The sequence below is a fragment of the Meleagris gallopavo genome, chromosome 4 (genome assembly GCF_000146605.3).
Source record: "Meleagris gallopavo isolate NT-WF06-2002-E0010 breed Aviagen turkey brand Nicholas breeding stock chromosome 4, Turkey_5.1, whole genome shotgun sequence".
NCBI lineage: Eukaryota > Metazoa > Chordata > Aves > Galliformes > Phasianidae > Meleagris > Meleagris gallopavo.
The window spans coordinates 2,253,467-2,274,807 of NC_015014.2; the positions used below are offsets into that span (position 1 = coordinate 2,253,467).

The 21,341-nt window shown below is 38.6% G+C and overlaps 1 protein-coding gene across 8 annotated transcripts in view; it reads left to right on the forward strand.

The window, feature by feature from the left end:
* Positions 1 to 21,341, forward strand: part of RAPGEF2 (Rap guanine nucleotide exchange factor 2) — a 122,099-nt gene that overhangs the window by 55,452 nt on the left and 45,306 nt on the right. Inside the window, exon 1 of one of the 8 annotated variants that reach the window (XM_019614436.2) lies at positions 43 to 381. The exons of 6 other annotated variants lie outside the window; for them this stretch is intronic. In XM_019614436.2, coding sequence (XP_019469981.1) covers positions 322 to 381 — 60 coding nt within the window. In that variant the 5' untranslated portion in view covers positions 43 to 321. Of the gene's footprint in view, positions 1 to 42; positions 382 to 21,341 lie in introns of those variants that run through there. One more of the 8 variants, XM_003205369.4, reaches the window with a different exon arrangement.

Sequence of the window (21,341 nt, forward strand, 5' to 3'; positions counted from 1 at the left end):
TTCCTTCCCATTTCTCTGTCTCGGGGAATGGTTTTGTTCCCCTGGATGAGCACTGGATATGTAGGGTTTCATCAGGCTCTTTGCATCCTGACATGGTTAGACTTTCTGTGTTACAAAAATGGAGACTAACGCTGTCGTTTGGATTGCTTCTCTGCACTACAAGTGTGAGGGGTTTTTTGAGCTTACCCGTAGTGACACTTTTAGCTCCAGCTTGCTTCCCCCCTCCTCCTCGTTTTAATTTAATGCTGTAGAGGGTGACTTGCCATCCATAAGAAATTGGTACATGATGTGTAAATTCAATTCAGCTTCTGTTTCTTCATTATGAAACCACTTGCAATCCCAGCTAACCATGGAGTTATGGGCCAGCAGGAGAAACATTCAGTAAGTATTGCAAATTCTGTTTGTTCTATCAATAACCTGTCACAGGCGAGCTGCATGGAAAATTGGAACTGCTTGTCGTTATCCTTGCGTACTTCTCCTGGTCTGGGAATTTAATAGCGGGTTTTTCAGGGAAAGCTGTACCTGAGGTGGCGTTAGAAACTGTGTCTGTGCTTAAGGCTGTTTTTTTTAGCTTGGAAAAGGCAACTCTGTCGGTTTTTTGAAGGTTAGAAGTGCACTCGGGAAATATTGACATACTTTTCTTGGTCACAAAGCTATGAGTATTCAGGTAAAATGACTATGCATTTGTTAAAACTTTAAAGAGGTATTTGAGCTTTATAACAAGTGGTTTAATTGTAGCTGCTGATAAGAATAGATTTATTCTGTGTAACGTGTGGTACGGGCGTGCTGTTGCCTTGTAACATGGCATTGAACATCTGTGGTAGACTTGCACTGAAAATGCAGAAACTGTTAGTAAAACACGGCATGAACAAAAGGCATAAGTACTGATGCTTTATAATTGATCCCATGAGTCAGCTACACCTTTGTCAGGCTTTAATCCCATGGGCTGCCTGTGTTTATTGTTGGTTATAAATGCATTCATAAGCAGAACAGCAAACATAATTTAACAAGGCCTCAGGTGTCAGAAACTGGAAATCTAGGCTTGACAGTAGGAAAAGATGATAGAAATAGATTCTTATCACTTCGCTGACATTAACATCTTCATGGTAGATTTTATATGGCTTGACGTAACTTTTAATTTCACTATTTCTTTCTTGTAAACCTCCACATTCTGTGCTTAGTGTGTGTACGAGAATCTGCATGGGAATGCGTACAGTATATTCAGGGTAGTCGTAAACAGTGGGGAAAATGTGGTATCAGGAACTTCTTAAAGGAAGAATATTTTCGTCACAAATTCAGCTCTGATTTTGTGTAGAAACACAGAAACCAATCTAGAAACATTTCAGGACATGTCTCATGAATTTATTTTTATGCGTGCAGCAGACGTATCACAGTTTCTTATTGTGGACTGTTTTGTTCCTTTCTCTTCTTAACTACATTCCAAGTATGAAGGAGTTCATGTTACCAAATCATTGGTGTTCATGAAATATTTAGAACTTAATCTAAGAAAAAACCCCACCACAACTCCATTTCTCCTGAAACTCAAGTACTGAAGAATCTGAAATAGAATAGGATACACTGAATTTGCAAATTGAAATAAAATGAGACAGATGCATATGTATTCTTTTTCTTCTCCAGAGAAGGTTAACGAAAGTTTCTGGATGGATTCTTCTAACACAGCAAGTCTAATGTAAAATAATAGCTTATAAATGAGGGAAAAAAATAACTCAGTAGCTTGGAGACCTTACATTCTAAAGTCTGACACATTTTTAAATGCATTATTCCGAACTGATTAAATTACAGAGATAAATTTCACTCTATGGACCAAAATACCAAAATCATAAAAGGTAAAAGTTAATAATCATAGTATAAGAAAATTAATTTGCTGTAAGAAATGCTGACGTATAAATGAAAAAAAAAACATATTTTTGACACAGAGCTGGCACACAATTGCAGATTTTGCATTAATAAAATCCATAGATAAGGGCTTGCACAGTTTAAAATGAATCTGTTAGGACACGTGTAGCTCAGTCAAACGCTACTTTGGCAATGAAACTTTCCATGCTTGTTCTCCAGGTAGAGGCTTTTTGCTTGGAAAATGGAATCTGAGTTATTGTAGGGAGGGAAGGCAAGCTCAGAGTTTTATGATATACAAGCTTTGTGTTGCTTTGCCAAAAAGGAAAACTGACTGAATCAATCGTTTTTGAGGAGAAGTTATTTTCATGTTTGCATTTTTCCAGTATCCTGAATCTTTTATTGATGTCTGATGGACTTGACTTCAAGAAAAGAACCTTAGTTACTTCTGTAGCATCCTTACCTGCAGTCTTGCAGCTTGATTTGCTGAGACAAGCTGGAAACGAGTGCAGAAATCTCTTGTGCTAGATTTCACAAAATTCTGTGACCTAATTGTAGGTAATGCTGTTAAGTTCCTAATTTAACATTAGTTTAAAAGGCAATAAGTTTACTGTTCTGTGAAAAATGATGTGCAAAAGGAACATTACGTTCATGATGGTTGGACTGGAGGGAGATGAAGTGAAAACTTACATTTCGTGGGTTAATTAATGTAAGAAATTAAAGATAAGTAGCATCCATGAAGAATACAGGTCTTATATATCTTTCATAAATAGGAAGGGATTGAGGCAGTGCTGCAGCTGCCTGTGTGTGCTGGGTGCTGTGTGGATGGTGTTCCTTGAATTACTATCAGCTGCCCAGCAGTATCTCATTCCTCCTTTTCTGTTCTACATGTTGTTTGTGGAAATTTTACTTGGCATTACTAGATGAGTATTAAAAAAAGAAGACTTTTAAGGATGTGACTTGAGATGCATAGCTCTTCCATGAGTGTGTAATGACTAACAGCTCATGAATTGCCCAGTGCCTTGCCATCACTTATGAACAGTCTGTAAGAGAAGTTAACTTTGGATACTATAGAAATTATGTGTGCAAATAAGGGATGTGTTTCACCAGAAACCCAGTGACTCTCCTTCAGTGCTCACATAGACACTTCAGCCTTTTGATGATCTTGACACGTCTTGATTACTGAAAGATATTGAAAGCAATAAGTCTTTGGCTTGCTCTTGCTGTGTTGTAGCTCACAAAGATTTATGATTCCATGCTATGGGCCCCCTCACTCCCAACAATGAGGAGGAAATGAATGATATTTTGAGGAAGAGTCTTGAGTTGTAACTATGCAAATATGGCTATTTGAATTTGGTGTGCAGTAAGGGTGTTGATTGTGGGATGCTTTCCTAAGAAACATGAAACGTTATAGCAGAAGCATAATTTTCTCTTTCTGGAAGGGATAATCAGTACTGTTTTAGAACTCAGAAGATAAACATAGCCAGGGATAGTTACTTGCCCTTTTGGGAAAGCATCACATACGGCCAGGAAGAAGAGTGTAAGCTGTGCTTGATAAACTGGGCAATCCAAGATGACTCGACCATATGCGTGTGTGTATGTGTGCACATACAGTTAGTAACACATGTATACACACACAAGGAGAAAAGTTATATGAACAAACATACATATGAAAAAGCCTGCCTCCAACTTGGTAGTAATCTGCTATCTGCTTTAGCTGCTGTTGATTTTGATCTTGTCTGTCTTAATGAAGTGCACTACCTTGGAAATTGATGGAGTTGTCCTTTAAAAAACAACTGTTTTTGTTGCTTGTTGACAAACAGGGCTTCTGTTTTATTCCCTTCAGATTGTTCTTTCCATTTCATTAGTGTATTTTGAAAAAGGTTCTCTCTGCAGACTAATAACACAGTTGTGGATTTTTTTTTAATGATTAGGAGTAGTTATTTCACTACTTCAAATGTGCTCTTTAATATAGTCTTTCACTGTGCATGGTCACGTACAGTTTTTCCTTAAAATTCATCTCAAGATGGATAAGTTTTGGTATATATTTGATATTTTGTGTTAGGCTTGTTGCTTTAACGGTCAGACTATGTTTATGGCATGCTATTCAAGTGCTATTCAGAAGATAAAAGTATTATTTTTTCCTTCTCTGGCTTTTCATGGAGTTTGTAACTATGGTGTTAATGTGATTCATAGACGTGGCACAGAGTGACGTTATCTTCACTTTTCAGATAGTTCTAATGAAGCAAATCTTTGGCAAAATCTAAGGACAGAGTTCTGAAAACTTCAAACGTTTACTTATCAGTGTAGGTTGAGCTCAAAGTATGGACTTTTACTGATTTTTCTGTGTTTTGGCCCAGATCAGGCACCCATGGTCTAATGATTTTCTGAAAGGTTAATTTTAAGTGGCTTGCTTGGCATCATACCAGCAATCTGTGATAGAGTCTGGATAAATTCTTATTCTCCAGTACAACATTGAACGGCAAATTTTCTTAAAAGCTTATCATTGGCATAATATGGGTCATCTCATATGAGTGACAGTGGGTGCATTAGTGACCTGTACAGATGGCAATGAAAATGTCTTCAGCACGTAGTATAAGTCATGCCATTTTTTCTGTTACAGTACCAAGGCCTGGAGACTGTACAACGTGCACGTTTTTGTGTGCTTGTGTTGTATATGTGGAAATATATATTTAAAAAATATATACCATCTACTTTTTGAAAAGGAGGTGCAAAAGCAGATTATGTATATATGTATGTATGTTTATATAGATGTTGATAAACATTAAAAAAGGCAGATAATTGGCTTTCTCTGCCTTCTTGAGAAACAGATTTTTCCAGTCAGAATAGAGAGTTGACATCAGAAAGAAATTTGGAAAGAATTTAGAATCAGAGAATGATAGGATGGTTTGGTTAGGAAGGGACCATAAAGGCTATCCAGTTCTAGTCCCCTACAGTGGGCAGTAACACCTTTAACTATCTCAGGTTACCCAGGGCCCGATCCAACCTTGGCACTGAACACCTTCAGGGATGGCGGTGCCACCCACAGCTTCTGTGGCATTTATAATGCTAGAGAGGGAGGGGAGATTTAGGTTGGATGCCAGGGGGAAATTCTCTACAGAGAGAGTGGTGAGGTGCTGGAACAGCTGCCAGAGAGGCTGTGGATGCCCCGTCCATCCCTGGAGGTGTTCAAGGCCAGGTTGGATGGGGCCCTGGGCAGCCTGGTATTAAATGTGGACGTTGGTGGCCCTGCATGTGGCAGGGGGTTGGAGATTCGTGATCCTTGAGGTCCCTTCCAGCCCTGGCCATTCTGTGATTCTGTGATTCAGACAAGTTGAAAATCCAGCTAATATTGAGAGCTGCTGATACCCAGCAATCAAAAAAAAAACAAAAAACACCAAAAATCCAAACCTCTAAAGAAAGAAAACAAGAAGTCCTTAAAGCCCTCAAGGTACCATTGGTTTGCTTCTGAAATTATAAGTTAAAAGTCAGAGGACTAATAGAAGCTCTAAAACAGAGGATATTAGAATGCTGTGCTAAGTAGGGTAGGGAATTATCAATATGCAAATAGAGTGACATGGAGTACGTCGTTACTTGAAGCATGAGTCTTCAGCTGAGAAAATCCTGTGCCTCAGTATCTCAAGCATCTTGCACCTGAAAAATATTTGCACTCCCTTGCAGAATTCTTGATTAAGAGTTTTGTGACGTGGTACTTGTGCTTGGGCTTATTTCCAGTTGATGTAGCATGTAAATTTAACAGTTTAGTAAATGGACCTATAAAAATATTCCGGCAAGATGGAGTAATTTAGATTTTTGGAAGCTCCATCTTTAATTGCCTAAGGCAGGGCACCTCAAATAGTGATATGCAAAGAAATACCTGGTTTATAAGAAGATTAGAAGCTGCTGTTGGTGGTGTTGCTTGTTCTATCAGTTACAATTGCTGCTGGTACTACTCCAGCATGCAAGCGTGAGGAGGAAGAGTGTCTTGTGGTCTGTACTCTGCTGCTAAGATCACCTGGAGCTTATCTGAAAAATTCTTCTGCATGTGATAGTATTACAGGTCTGCAGAACTGGAGAAGCAATTATCTGTGCCAAAAGACAACAGCGCATGAGTTAGCAATTAGAATCACAGTTCCCTAATGCTCAGTTTTGTAAACTGGAATTGGATCAACATATAAACCGTCTTCTGACCATCAGTTCTGGGATAATGAATGATTTTTGTGCTGCAAAATAATTTTTATCCAGTTCGGTTTTCTTGTTGTGTTCTGGGCTTTAAATTACTACAAATTAGTCTTTAACAACATCCTTGGTGTTTGAGAAGCTGTACTGATTTTACGAGCTCTCTCAGAAATACACAGTTCTGTGATTGTTATCTGAAATAAATACAAGATTTTCAAGGTTTCAGGAAATTCTTATTAAAATCTGATTTTAATTTTCTGATATCCCAGTTGCAGTAGCTTATATGTATTTAGACTTCAGTTACTATGGTTGACGCTTTCTTATTAGCATTCTCTGAACTTAATAATGAATAGAAGAGTACCAAAGGAAAAAAAAATACATGATGGTAGGGTGTTTCAAGAGTTCATGTGGGATAATCCTGAAGCAGTGCATACAGTATTTTTGTTGTCAGTGGTGACAAGTACAACTGACTGTGATGACCCCACGTGATGAGTAGAGTCAACGTTAAGGATTTGAGAAAAATGAGAAAGATGTCTCAAGATTTGCCCTTGACCGGAAGGTCTTGTACCTAATGCATTTCACCTTCAGTATTGTATTTATCAGCGTCTGTAGCACAAAAAAAGGAAAGAAAGAAAGAAGTGTGGGTTGACTTGTGCAAGTCTGCAGGCTCTTTAGGATTCTAACCATTAGTGTGCTTAACCTGTCCGTCCGTCCCTGAAAAGTAACTGATACTTGTACACTACTCCAGCAATGGATGGTTGGCTGTTTTTCCCATTTTGATACCTTCCAGTAGTTGGTTTGTCTTTTATTTTTTTGCTGTTCATTTTGAAATGCTGATGATTCAGCAGAGAAGCACGGGAAGAATGAACTGTACTGAAGGGTTACCTGAGTATTGCTCACTGAGTTGTTTGTGAAAACTGATCCTATGCCCAGGAGCTGGAATTTATAACAGTGTTTGTCATTCCTTCCTAAATCTGTTATATGGGGATATGAGGAGGGTAGATGAAGGACAACAGATTGCAAAGCTTTTAAGTAGATGATGGTGAAGGTAAATAGCCTTGTATTAACATATTACCTGACCCAAATGATGTTGATGTGTAACCCTTAATATAACTAAGAGTTTTGTCTGATTTTTTTTATTTTTTATTTTTAAATTGGAGAAGATAAGCATCATAACCATTATGTTAAGTGAAAAAACTGCAAGATAGGAGGAGATCTTGGGTAGATGTAGTTTGTATTTTGCACTTGTGGTATGCAGCTGCTTAGGTGGTACAGCACAAGAATGGGCACTCAGCCTCTGGTCCAAAAGGCATCCTACATTTTGGGTTGCTCTCACCACCAGCATACATCTTGACACCATGAACTGACTTGACTGTACTTAATTAACTTAGCATCCTCTACTTGGTCTAAACCTTAACACAGGTTAAAAACTGAAATAAGGGCAGTAGTCTTTTTTTTTTTTTTTGATCTGAGGTCTTCATCACAACCATTGGAGGATTTTTCTAAATGGGGTGTAGGTTGCTAAGCTAGCAGCTTGGATTGGATACTATTCTAGCTGTTCTGGAGTCCTGTGTTATAGGCAGTCAAACTGTCGTCTCCTGTAAGATGCCATTCCTCTCAAAGTCAGACTGGAGCACCTTAGAAAGGTATAAAAAAAAATTTGGCCTTTTCCAAAGTTAAGAAGTGTGTTGTGGCCCCTGGGGTGGGAGTGAGTGGGAGAATGAGTGTCCCTCCTTGAGCTGGGAATGTTATCCTGAATTTTCTTTATGTGGTGTATGAGTGCAAGTTCAGTTAGGCACTATAGTGACAACTTTGAACTGTTTGACAAAATGCAGACATTTTGCTTTAATGGGAAGATGTCTCTCTGTGTTCAAGTATATAAATACTTCCATGGATTTTATAGCTTATAATGGACATGGTGCTTCTCCTTTAGAATGGGAGTATGAAAACTGATTTAAAACTCTTCAGCCCAGGTTTCTTGGCTTGATTCAGCAATTTCTTTTCTAAATCAAAGAAAAAAACAAGCTCATGAGTTGTAAAGCTCTGTACTTGTTTGCATCCTATTATAGCCGCGTTTAATATCTGTTAATAAGTTAATGCTAATGCAGTCATGTGTCACTTGTAATTTCTGATCTGTAGATAATTTAGTGCTGGTGTCCAGGTGAGCCCATTGCTGATATTTGCTTGCAGCAGTGCATCTTCTTGGTAAGTACAGCCACCTGATCCTCAGAAGTTTATGGACGGCCTGGGAAGGGCCATCACAGTGACCCAGACCACGAGCAGTGCCCTTGTTCCTCAGTCTGTGATCTCTTTTACCCCGTGAAAGTGGAGTCTGTCAGCTTGCTTTCTTACTAGCACAGGTGCTGTGCACTGGATCACTTGGATGACAATTGGGATGGGATTTTTTAGTTGATAGCCCGACTCCAAACTGTGAGTTTTGCAAGTAAGAAAAATAAATAAGAGCCTTTTTTTTTTTTCTTCCTTCTGTGAAGAATGATTTCATAGAAATGACGTTGTGCTGTTTTGTAGGTCTGCTCCCTTTGTGCATTTAGTCATATTGGCTTTCTTTATAGGTAAAAATAGGCTTTCACTGTACTATGTGGCTGTTATTCCTGCAGAGTCAAGAGAATGGGAGCTGGATTGTGTTCTTAGGACTCCACCCATGGCATTGTTTCCTAAATTCCTATCCTCTGCTGCATGCCTGCCAGCTCCTGTAGGAGTTGCATGAGTGTCAGAAAGGTCTGATGGGAGATTTTCTGCAGGGGCACAGCAGGAGGAGGGGATGTGGCTGTGGTACTGGAACCTACATTTAATCTTGGTAGTGGGATTGATGGCTGGGAAGTGGGGTAATGGAGAACATCATGCTTGAAAGCTGGATGCATGCAGCTGTGGTCAAAAGTAATAATCAGACTAGATTTTGGGAAACCAAACTGTGGAATCTATTTTTCAGTTGACCCAACTACAGTTTTTGTTCTCCTGATTGTTATTATTTTCCTTCAAACTACGCATAAGCAGCTAAAAGTGCTTCAAAACTTGCATTGTACGGAGTCTGTCTCTGCTGCTTCCCTGATCAGGATACAGCTTGACCTCTAAATCTTCATTTATTCCTAATAGCAAGCTAGGGAGAAAAAAAATCTTTCAAATACATGGCAGGCATTAGCCTCTCTTCTATTCTGTGTTGCTCAGGAAAGAGCCAGATGCCTTCCTGGTGTGTCTATATTTTCAGTTTTGACCCACATTGCTAGTGGATTGTTAACTGGGTCTTTTGGCCTTTGAAGAAGTTGGAGATAGAGAAGTTCTTATTTGAAAGATTCTTACATAAAGCTGGTTTGTTTTTTTCCTTCCCCTCAAATCCTTACTGCAGAGGAACCACGAGGAACAGGAAAACGAACGCGTTTAATGACTTAAGAGCTTTTGTAATGTGAAATTTGAATAATTAACTCTGTGTCTGGAAATGGCGTCCCACTGCTTTTTTTTCATGGCAACAGCAAAGAGCATATATATATATATTTAACAAGAACTTAAGTGTTGCAGCTGAACAAAAACACGAACTAAAATGAAAACTGTTTGTTTCTGCTAATTACTGTAGAAGTCTGTGTACTGTGTGCATACTGAGTGTATACACCTGCTGGTCTATAACTTCTGCAATTGCTTTTTGTTGTCTGTCTCCAAGGATTTCCATTCTGTTTGATCTTGCTGGAATCCAAAGAATACGTTCTTTTAATTGCTAACAAATATTTTTATTTCCTAGTTTTGTAAGAGATTCCTTGCACTTCACAGAAAAGGATTTCAGATAATTCATTTAGCAGTTTCCAAGATTCCCGAATGCAGCTGGTATTCCTAAATAAATGGATACTAAAGCATTAGTTTGTTGAACAGTGACATGCATGTCAGCAGTAGTATTCAGAAAATCTACTTGTCTGTCTCTTCCTGCTGAAGGCAGAGGTTATTTAGATAGATAAATGTCACTCCTACACCTGACACTTCCATTATTATTGTGTGTTGTTATTATTTCTGTGGGGATGGTACTCCGGGAAAACTAAATTTATGAATTCCTTTGTTAGAGTAATACGAGTGGAGCTGGGATTTTATCACTTAGGCATGCAAAGATAACACAGTTAATATAGCAAATGACTAAAAGATCTATCACTTAGCCAAGACCATTTGGATACTGTCAGGAATCAGTGGTTAGAATTTGGCTCTCCAATTCTCTCGTTATCACAAGGTGGCCTAATGAAACAAGGGATGCGCACACACGCATTCTAGGTCTCTGTAACTAATCTTCTGCTCAATGGGAGGAAAAAAAAAAGATTAAATTTACAAATGTGGCCTAGTGGGAAAATATTGGTGGTTGGTGGGCAGTTGGACTGGATGGTCTTGGAGGTACGTCTTCCAGCACTGGTGATTCTATGATTCTAAATGCATTTCTCTCAAATTTCTACTTTATTTCTATATTTACTGTTTTTCTGCAGTTTGGCAAGCTAAAATGTCTCTTCCTAAATAGGCATCACTGAAATTGTTTGTGATATCAGTTGAATATATGTTGCTAAATGGATTGATATTATTTATTTATTAGTATGCTGTTTTCCTATGAAAGGAGTACAAGAACTAAAGTTTGTGTGCACTGCTGTACAGACACAAATAGATTTCTAGAAGCCACACCTGAATGTCAGCATTTTATGCAGACTAACACGATCAGCTGACTATTTCCTTGCTCTAAAGAGGTTCTGGTTTTTAGCAGGTACCACGTAGTTCCTTTTAGCTGCATTGATAAAGATTTTTGGGAAACCATTATGTTGTGAATGTGTTCGTGTGGGTATTTGGCAACGTTAGGTTATGACAAGGCTGGGCTAGTTGAACTTAGCATTTGGTGTTAGTATATGGAATAACACTTTGGCTGTAAAGTAAACCAGCAGGTTGATTCAGAATTCAGTGGATGTGCTGTTAATGTACAAGAAGGGTCTGTATTGAGTTGCATAAATAAACTCGTGTCTCTGCACAGGGATCCTGAATTTAGTGGAACGTTTATACTTACCTAGAGATGCTGCAAAAGGAAGGAAAATAGGTTTTTTTTTCCTCCTTCTGTATGGTCACACACAAGGAGCACTTCTGTCCATTTAAATCAAATAGTCGCAGTTATTTAAAGAACTTTAAATCTTGTTCTGTGCTTACAGAACGGATACTCCAGGGGTATTAGGATTGCGTGTTACCATACACAGTCCTGAATGTTCGTGTCAGTGTGAAACACTTTCTTTATTGTCTTTGGATACTATCAGAAGGAAGGGATAAGCAACACGTAGGCAAGAAAGCTGCAAGTATTACTGCAGCATTCTCTGCCATTATATTGCCATAGCAGAAGTACTGTTATAATTTCAAAACGATTAAAGTAAGTAATAAAGCTGTTTGACTGGTAGGTTGGTGTAGCATTAAAAATCAGTGGTAAGGTAAAAACATTATGTTAGGATTTTGCAGCGTTAACCATGCAGAAAGAGAGAAGCTTATTTAAAAATAATCTGTCATCTAGCTGCTGTGCTATTTTTACACTATCAGAAAAACCTTGAGACATTATATGTACTCATTTTGCAGTGCAAATATGAAACCTTCTTACTCTCCGTACATTAATCTCAAAGGGATTCTTCTTTTATTTAGTATCTTCTACAGCAACCCTTCTTTTAAAAATCTTCAAGTAAGAGCATCCTCGTTTTTTAAAGCAAAACTATTTGCCTCTCATTCTTTCAAGCAATTTGTAAAATTTTGTTTCCAACCATTGCTTAGGAATGCTCACTTTATGTGAGTAGGAATCTCCAAAATACAACTCTGGGAATACACATTTTTGCTCTGTCTTAAAAAATACTACAAGCATAATATTCTTATTAAAAAGTTTTAGTGGTCCTTTGCTTATTTGTGTATTGAGGTGTGCATCTTGCAGTATTACAATTCTTCAGTTACTTTGGGGGTGAAGTAGAAGTGTGAATCTGGTGTTGATGAGTGAGGAAAATAAAAGAAGCTTCTATTGCAGAGAAAGCACGTGGAAACAAGTAGGAGTGGAAGAATTGTATGTCTACCTCCTATATCCTAAATTATGGAAAAGCAAAGCTATCTTAGGAATTCTTTTTCTCATGAGCTGTACTGTGGAGAGCAAATATAATCCCTTAGTTAAAACTCCAACTGTGGTCTTGATATGGCCACAGATATTAATTTTAAATAGCAAATTAAAAAAAAAGCCACAGAAAGAAACCTCCACCATGTAACTTCTGAATTCTATTTCATCAAATGTATTTTTATTTGGTATTTTATAGAGATATAACTCCATGTGAGATTGAAATCTTCAGTTTTCATGCTTACGTAGAAACTATTTACATATCTATATTTTTAAAAATATTTTTCCCTTGCAAGTTTAGAGAATACATGTCTTTCCTGAGAAACTGCAAGTAGTTAAAATCTAAAATGTAACATTAATCATGTTGACTCTTGTGAGTTTTTCCTCCTTTGGTTAGTCTGTTTCTCAGTGAAAGTGAGAAAAACCAAGCTGGCCACTGCTTTTTCTGCTTGGACAAATGACGTGGACCTGGAAGGGATTTTCTGGGTCACTGCCTTTATGCAGTGGGTTGCACAGCACGCTCAGGACTTTCTCTGGCTTCAGTTTGAAACCTCCTCTACCACAGCTCCTGTCGAGACTGCTTTTGAGAGTCTGTGTTTCTCTAGGCAACAACTTTCTTTCATTTTTTTGCTCATTAGTTTTTGCACTTGCATTGCATTTTTACTGTAAATGCTTCGTTTTGTCCTTCCTATTTCTTGGTAGTGATAATATGCTTGGCTGATGTTAAAAGGTGCTTTATGCACCTTCTCAAACTACTTCCTGTAATAATTTTGGTAGTTTTTCAAATGTGTGACTTTAAGTTCACCTTTATTGAAAACACACAGCTGGGAATCTGTGCAAGCTTTCAGGGAAAATCTCTCCTGGAGCCAAGGACAAGAGCCCCAAACTAGTGTGTTTCTGGATGATGCATGCAGTGATTTCATTTTCCTATTCTGCCTCGTCACCTTAAACAGTTCAGTCACCTAATCGGGTAACTGACTGGAATTGTTTTCATGATCATTTCTGACTGATAAATTCCTAGGCTGTTGTTGTTTTGTTTTGTTTTTCTCTAATTGCTTGACCTTGCATCTTTTAAGCAGCACACTCACCAGTCCTTAGCTCCACGTGGGCATCGTACTGCTCTCATGGACGTGTCCTGCTCATCCTTTGTGCCATCCGGATCTCTTTGTGCCGTACCAGCAGGATTTGCCACCATGTTTGTGATGCATCTCCATCTTTATCAATTTCTATGCTTCTTACACCCCGCTTGGAAACATTTACTGCTTGGTTTGCCCTTCGTTTTTGTCTGTGATTGGGTACGAAACAAAATCAACGCAAGGCGTAAGAAAGCCCTTCTGATGAAACCTTCAACACTTGACATTGCATACATATCATATGTTTTTAGTTTTGGTCGAGACTCTTTACTTTTCTGTAGTGGTCAGTTTTTACCTCTGCTGGCCCTGCTCCTTGTATGCATTTTAGAGTGCTGCTTAGGAAACCTACGCTGAGTCTGAATGCAAGGTGTACTACTTGGGCATCCCATCATTTATGAAAACATAATGCAGGATTTAAAACATTTTGTTTGAAAATATTTGAATTCACATTTCCTGTAAACATATAGATACACTTACAGTACTCTTGAACCTTTTTTACCTTCACAACTTTAAACATAAATCTTTTTCTGATTTCCTATGGAAGCAAAATTGCTAACCATGCTGTCTGATCCTTCCTCTTCCACAAGTTCACGTACCAGGTCAAAGAGTTTAGCATTTACAGATCTCCAAAACTCCTGAAAGTAGGCTATTTAGTTTCTAGTTCAGCAACAGACATTTGCAAATGAAACAACAAAGCAGCCACGAGACCAAGTGTTTAGAAATATCATCAACTGGAACATGTATTACATTAGTATGGAAATCAATTATTCCCAGGAGACAAATCTCTGCAAAGCCAGGCTTTATTAATTTTGTCCTCCAGATCTACTGCTATTAAATAACAGGAGCTTTTGCTGAAGTGGCTGAGCTCATTAACTGGGCAGAGCAGTTGGTCACTAAGTGACCTCTTTTCAGAATTGTTAACTGGGCTCACAGCAATGCAGAAATCTTTGTATTCCTGAAAATAGGGTACTTATTGCTCTATAACCTAGCTTAACTGTTGTCTAGGGCACTGAGTTCTGTAAAATGTTTAGAGTGTTTTGCTTGATGGTCACAGGTACAGTTCTCTACCATTTTACCTACAGAGCAGTATGGTTTTTGTTGAGACAGTGCATTTCTTTAAGGGAGGTAATTAAAACACTGTGGTATTAGAGTGATTATTTTTTTATTATTATTTTTTACTTCCTTTCTACTCTCCCACCTTCAAGATATTCCAGATGAAAATTGGGATGTCTCACAGTGGTCTGCAGTTGTAGCTGAGGCCTCTTCGTCTGTCAGTTTCCATTATTTCCCCAGTATCTTCCCAACTTTAGTCAGTGTTTGAGGGAAGCTGTTAGCTTGTAGGTAGCTGTGGGCTGCACACACAGCACAGACTCCAGGATTGTAAGTAGGAATGCTTGCTGAGGGCAAGTCCAAGCTGTCTGATGCAGCATTACACATGTACAAGGCTTGAAATGCTGGAACAGAGATCTTGCTGAGCATTAGTTCAGTGCGACAAGGAATAGAGCCCCATGTAGACTTCAGATGCTTTTTAAAACAGAAAGAATTGGCCGATGTGAAATACTTACTAATGGAAAACCAGGAGTAAGACCTGCAAATCCTACCTCCTTCGTTCTGCAGTGTTTCACTTCAGCTCTGCTGCTTGGGAGAGAATGTTAGCAGACAGAGAAAAATCTCGCAGCAATTAAGCAGCAGATGAAGACAGAATTGCACATCTTCTCTGTGAAGTAGATTAAAAGAATGTGCACAGGGCCTGAATTATGGCAGTTATTCTCTGCAAAATCAAAGTGGCTGCTAAGACAAGGTGAGGCAACGTGACCTAGGTGGTGTGAGAGGGCAGGACTTGTGTCTTGCATGCAGCTGAGGTTCAGAGAGTTGTCTCTACGTGCATCTGTATCCACAGTCAGCAGTTGAGGAACACGTTCTCTATTTTGATCCCGTGGGCAGAACTGCTCCAACATTAAGAACAACAGAGCCAGCGTTTTAAAAGTACCAAATTATCTTTTGTTGCCAAATGAAGAAGTTACACTTTTTCTGAGCGAGACAGAATTCTGAATAAACTTCTGAATAAAGTTCTAAGTTGAAATACTCTGATCTTGCAGAACTGTTGCTTCAGGTAGCAGAATTGTTGCTAATGGATTGAATATATTACAATGCTTTGTGTTCAGAATCTCAGAAACCTGACCAGAAGCTTTGGAGAATTATATCCTCAGTTCAATGTATTTTAGTTCAAACCCACTACACTTTTTGTTTGTTTGTTTGTTTGTTTGTATTCTTGATTCGTTGTCACTATAAATATCTGTGTGATACTTTTTTCTTTTCTCATACATTATTTGAGCTGATGCCAATAAATTTGTTTGCCAAAGGAATAATGCTTATGTGAAATTTCCTGCAAAAGATGCTTGAATATAGAACATTATATTGAATCTGTGGCACTGAAGCTGTCAAAAAAAGGCTAGTCTTACAGACCTGGTTCTACAGCAGATAAGGCAGTTAAGTTAAAGAAGCATGAGCATGTGTTAGTGATCCATTTTGTACTTCTCTTTTGAAAAGGATTGTCCCTGAGAGCTTTTCTCCATTCCCCTGATAGCCATTTACATTTCACCACCTCTGTCCCTATGCAGAAGTCAATAGTCCTCCAAGCAAGGGATAATTATGTTCGATGCATTAAACGCTCATAGGATTAGCTGCTGAGAGCTATGAGATGTACATTAAGTGGCAGGCGTTGTGTGTTTTGTAAGGGAAACAAAATGAACTTCCCACATGTGCTACATCTTGCTCATTCTCTCCCTGAGACCAGCAGGGCACATTGCATTGCACTAAGCCCCTGAATAGTTTTATGGGGGAGTACTTACAGAAAAGTATTAGTGCAGGAAAATTCTAACGAGCTTGCCTGACAAGGTCCTTGCAGGTCTGTGTTGCTTTCTGTTGTTAGAGAGGTTCTGTCATGGGCTTTGTATGTAAACAGTCTGCTTAACAGATTGCACAGATGCAGTGTTTTCAGAACGTGGATTACATCTCGAATGTTGAACTCCAGATGAAGAACATCTTTAAGAATAAGTCTGCATGAGCTTTGAGTCACCACTTCACACAGAGATACCTGTCTGATTGGGGAAAATATCTGCATTCAGGATGCATGAGCTACTTTTGCATAAAGTGAACAATGTACAGAATTCATCGTTCAACTCAGAAGGTTTCTTCTGTTTTTATTATTTAACTCTTCTCTTGCTCAAGTTAGCAGAGAAAATACATAGATACTTCAGATTTTCCATCCCACCCCTACATAAAAGGAAATCCTGCTTCCGTGGGAATTGCATCCAAATTTGAACTGTGCATAGCTTGAACTCCTTTTTTAATTTAACTCTGTGCTGGACATGTCAGCTTGCATCACGTCCTTAGGCAGAATCAATAGAAGTTAGTTTATTATTCTGTAATTACTTACATTGACTGCTGTGTTTTAAATTACTGAACCATAAAAAATTGTTTTCCTTGATGTCTCTCTTGGTTTGAGAAAGAATTATGTTGAAATAGCACACAAATAGCATGCTGATGAATACTTAACATCAGTAGAAATGTTTCTTACTTCAGTCATTAGATATGACAAATGTGAGAGCATCAAAAGAAAAAGCAGATTTACAAACATTTAATAGAAAATTGAATGCTTACATAAAATAGTGAAATAAGATGTTACTGTATTGATAGGATAATAAAGAATACTGGGTTTGTAAGCTAGACTACAATACAACTTCTTTTTTCAATGGAGGAAAATGGGAAAGACTAAGTCATAGTATTTATTGTATGTGATGGTGTTTATTATTCTCTCATTAGTAAGAAGGCTTAAGATATGCATTTAGTAACAGCATGTAATTACAAGCATTAATGTATTTCATAGCACTGCAGTGTCTGTTGTTACAATATTTTGTTAGGCAACAGGTGCTACAAGTGCAGAGATGCATGTGTTTAGAGGCTGAAGAATTAATGTTTGTATTTCTTCAAGGTCAGAAATTGTAAGCGTGTCATAAAGGAGATATTTTGTGTTGTCTCATGTCCTCCAAACTTGCTCCAAACCTCGGGTTGCCTAATTACCTGAGGTTCCTTCCAGCCTCTGCAATTCTGTGATCATGTACTGGTTTGTTCAGTAGGGTGAACCCAACGAGCTCAAGTGCTTGATAAGGAGGAGGATGAACCTGGCACAGCCCCTGCAGTGGCACGTAGTCATGGCCTCTTGTTAGACAGAAAGGCGTGCTGGAGAATAGGAGAAAGTCATGATGTTCCTAAAATAGGAGGAAAGCATTCAGAGCAAAGTAATTGTTAGCTTTGCGTGCATGGAATGGTGACTCATTTTGAGGGTGGAAGTAATAAAACGCTGCTTTTAAGATAGACAGTTATGTTATGGTTTAAGATCTGTATGTTTCAACATGGAGATACAGCTTGTCCTTAAGAAAGTTTCCCAGATTTGTTTTTTTTTTTCCCTTTGTTTTATTATTTTCAAGTAGTAAATGCTTGAAGTTCCCAGATCCTTTCTTCCCCATTTTATCTATGTGCATGTAAACCACTGAAATGTGTTCATCTATACATGCACACTTTCCAAGAGCTACAAGCGTGTGCGTTGTTCTAAACTTTCTTTTCCCAGCTGTGTTATACCTTCGTATTTTTCACTTCCCAAATGTGTCTTTGAAAACTGGTTGGCAGGACAGTTATCTGCTCCTTGTCATGGCTATTAATTATTTAATATAGTGTCCATGTAATATTTTAAACTTATATTTACCGAAGAATGAATCATGCGTTTATTTTTGTAAATTAGCCTGCCATGTTTTCGTTCCATCTGCTAGTTCATCCTCATGCTGCGGCTGCCAGTGTTTGATAGCAAAGTTCAGAGTCACTGTAAGTTGCTGGCTTCAGCAGAGCTGTAGTTTGGTGTTGTTCTTGCAGAGCTTATTATACAAAATACACAAGTTGCATTTCTCCCCTTGTTACTTTGAAGGATTCCTAGCCATTTTTTAATAGAGATGCAGAAAGGGATGCACAAGGTGCTCTTTGGCTCTGGTGGCATTGGTAGTGCCTGAAATCCCTCACAGCTGATGCTGCATGGAGAGAGCAATGTGCCCTTAGGTTTTCTCATGTTATGGTAGGATCCAGAGGGTAAGTGCTGTATCTAGCCTTTATGCACTTACAGTGCTACAAGTCAGCCTTTACTCTAAATGCTAAAGCTGTTGAGTGGAATGCTAGTTGAAAACAAGCATGAGTGCTTAAATTTCACAGGAAAGAGATATTCCATAACACTACAAATAGATCCATAGCAGTGAACTGTCAAGTCTTCCAAAGACAGGGATTGATGTTCTTAGTCATTTCTTGACTGGGTACAACAGTGGAGATTCCTGATGTTATTTTCGAACCGTGTTCTCTTTTTTGCTGCAAGTAGGAAATTAAGTCTAAATGCCGTGGTTTGGGCCAGACGGCTTTGTGCGGGTTGCTGGCACTGCTCAGGGTGTTGAAAGCTGTGTTTTATTCTCGCACTGCTTACTGAAAACTGTTTACCCAATGTCATCCTCTGCAATAGAAAGGGCTGTCAAATCTTATCTCGAAGATTTCGACGCATGCTTTTTTTGTTGTCATCAGTACCTTTGCTTTTTCCCTTGGTGTGCAGCTCTGTCTGTTATATAATTTAAATAGGAGTGTGTGACTAAGACAGAAATGCATGCACTTTGCACTTCTCACGCACTCTTTGTTGAGCTCACAACGTAAGTGTTTCAACCTCCACGCTGTCTTTTATTTCTTCTCACACAGCTTCTCACCTTAACTTGTTTGGGGGTAGGGCAGTTGAACTGGATGTCGCTTTTGGGCACGTTGCACAGTGATGTAGTATTTTGCAAAGATGTGAGCATGTGCTTCCTGCTTGTGAATAGTCCTATTTGATTAAGATCAAAGTGACTGGCTGGGTTGCCCTGAGTAAAATGCCTGCTTCTGATCTGCTGCTGTCACCACTTGGCAAGCCCATCACATGCGGCATGGCTTTGACTCTGGGAGCTCTTTTGAGACCAGTAGTCACCAGACGTTCAGCTGATTGTCTACAGCCAAAATTCAGAAGGCTTGCTTTTTCTTTGCCTTGTTTTTTATCAGTTGCGGTGCAACCTCCTGCCTCTTCTATCTCCTACGTAGGAACAAAACAAAGACCCACTTAAAACACTAATTGCAGCCATTATGCTAAACAAAGATGGATTTCTTTTTCTTTTAAACGTACTAACTGGCTTTGCTTTGATGTAAGGTTTTAAAGAGTTGTTATTGCATTCATTAAAAATAAATGCAATTATTAGTGACTTGGAGACATTTGAAGGGCACTGTGAAAAATGAATGTGTTCGGCTGAACTCAAGACTGCTGATGATAATCAGCTTCCTTTGGAGTTAATGTTTATTTGTGATTGAAACAGTTACTACTTCCTGAAATAAAAATCTTTCAAAATATTATACGATATCTATTTTGTGAGTTGTCATTAAGCGACGTGTGTCCACGTGTTAAAATAACATATAGGATTTGCAAATATCCCTGGAATACTTTTAATTCTAGGGGACTGTATTTTCAGAACCAAGTGGAATGTTCAGTGACATGTCATAAAGGCCATGGAGGCTCACTTCCTTCACATTCTATGTATAGAATATATTCTGATTTTTAGAATGGTCTGAATTCAAGAGGCACCTGGATGAGGAGCTACGAGATATGGTTTAGTTTGTGGTAGCAATGGTGATGAGAAGATGGTTGGACTAGATGATCTTACAAGTCATTTCCAGCCTTGTGATTCTATGATTCTATGAATTGTGATCAGAAATTAATACAGTGGCTTGAATATCCTCTGTAGTTTTGTGCTGATTCAAATGAAAAAGGAAGTAGCAGGATCAACAGATTGGTACAGGAAATGCCAGTCAGTCGAAATGCGACTGAGGTTTCTGGCTGCCTGTGGTTTGACCACACATCCTGAAGTCAGGGTTCTTTCAGGGCACGTACTGTGAACAGCCTTCTGTCAGGCATGCAGCTGTAAAACCTTTCAGTACCTCTAACTGTATCGAGCCAGTCGTTTTCTGAAGCACAGCCGTTCTTATGACTTACAGCTGACTTTCTGCCTAACCTTTCCTACTGGTTGACTTATTCTGTCTTAATATTGGATGAGCTCTTAATTCCGTTTCCATCCAGGGTGAATGGTAGTTGTGCCAAGGTAGCATTAATATCTGACATGGGTGGACAACTCCACATTGTTACTCTGTTGAGATGTGCATCTTCCCTGTCTGAGTTGAAACATCAAAAAATGAATGAAGAGTTTTGTGGTTTTTTGTGTTTTTTTTTTCCCTCCAATTATTGAAACATTTGTTGCATGTCAAACTGATAGTTTAACATACTTTTATTAGTGATCAAGGGAATGAAAGCTTTTTTGGGGAGAGGAGAAATAGCATTTAAAGGTTTATTCATCAATCTTTTCTTTCTGCAATCTGGTAGGGCTTACAGTTCTTACGGATTTTGATGGGAGCAGATGTAAAGTATATGTCACAAATCTTTGGTGAATGGCTGTTAAAAGATCAAATGCACCATTTTGTTTCATTCTTCAGCAAAGCACGTTAGCAAACTCATTTCAGGATTGCAGCTCTTTGCTGTTGTACTGGTCTTCCCATGTTTCCTTTTTGCCACCATATTCTTTCACCCAAAGTAGAACAGACAGTTCAGTGGCTTGGATTTTACTTTACTTGTCTGTAATGCACCTTGTCTACTTCAGAAGCAAGAGTTGGTCAAATCCAGAACATTCTTTGCTGTAATTCTGTGACTTTACTCACTGTTAATTCTAATCTAAAGGAAACCATTGATGTTGCCAGCAGTGTAACATTCATATGAAGTTGAATTCTACCCAAAGTACATAGTAAGAAACTGGAGTGTCTTGGCACAAAAGTTATTGCTTCAATTACGTTTGTTTTCAGAACTTTTTTTTCTTTTTTGCATCTGTTCTTATATTTCAGCACCTGCATTATGTTGCTGACCTCTGCACCAATGTAAAAAACTGTAGAAATTTTATGCTTTATCCTCAGACCCCAATGGT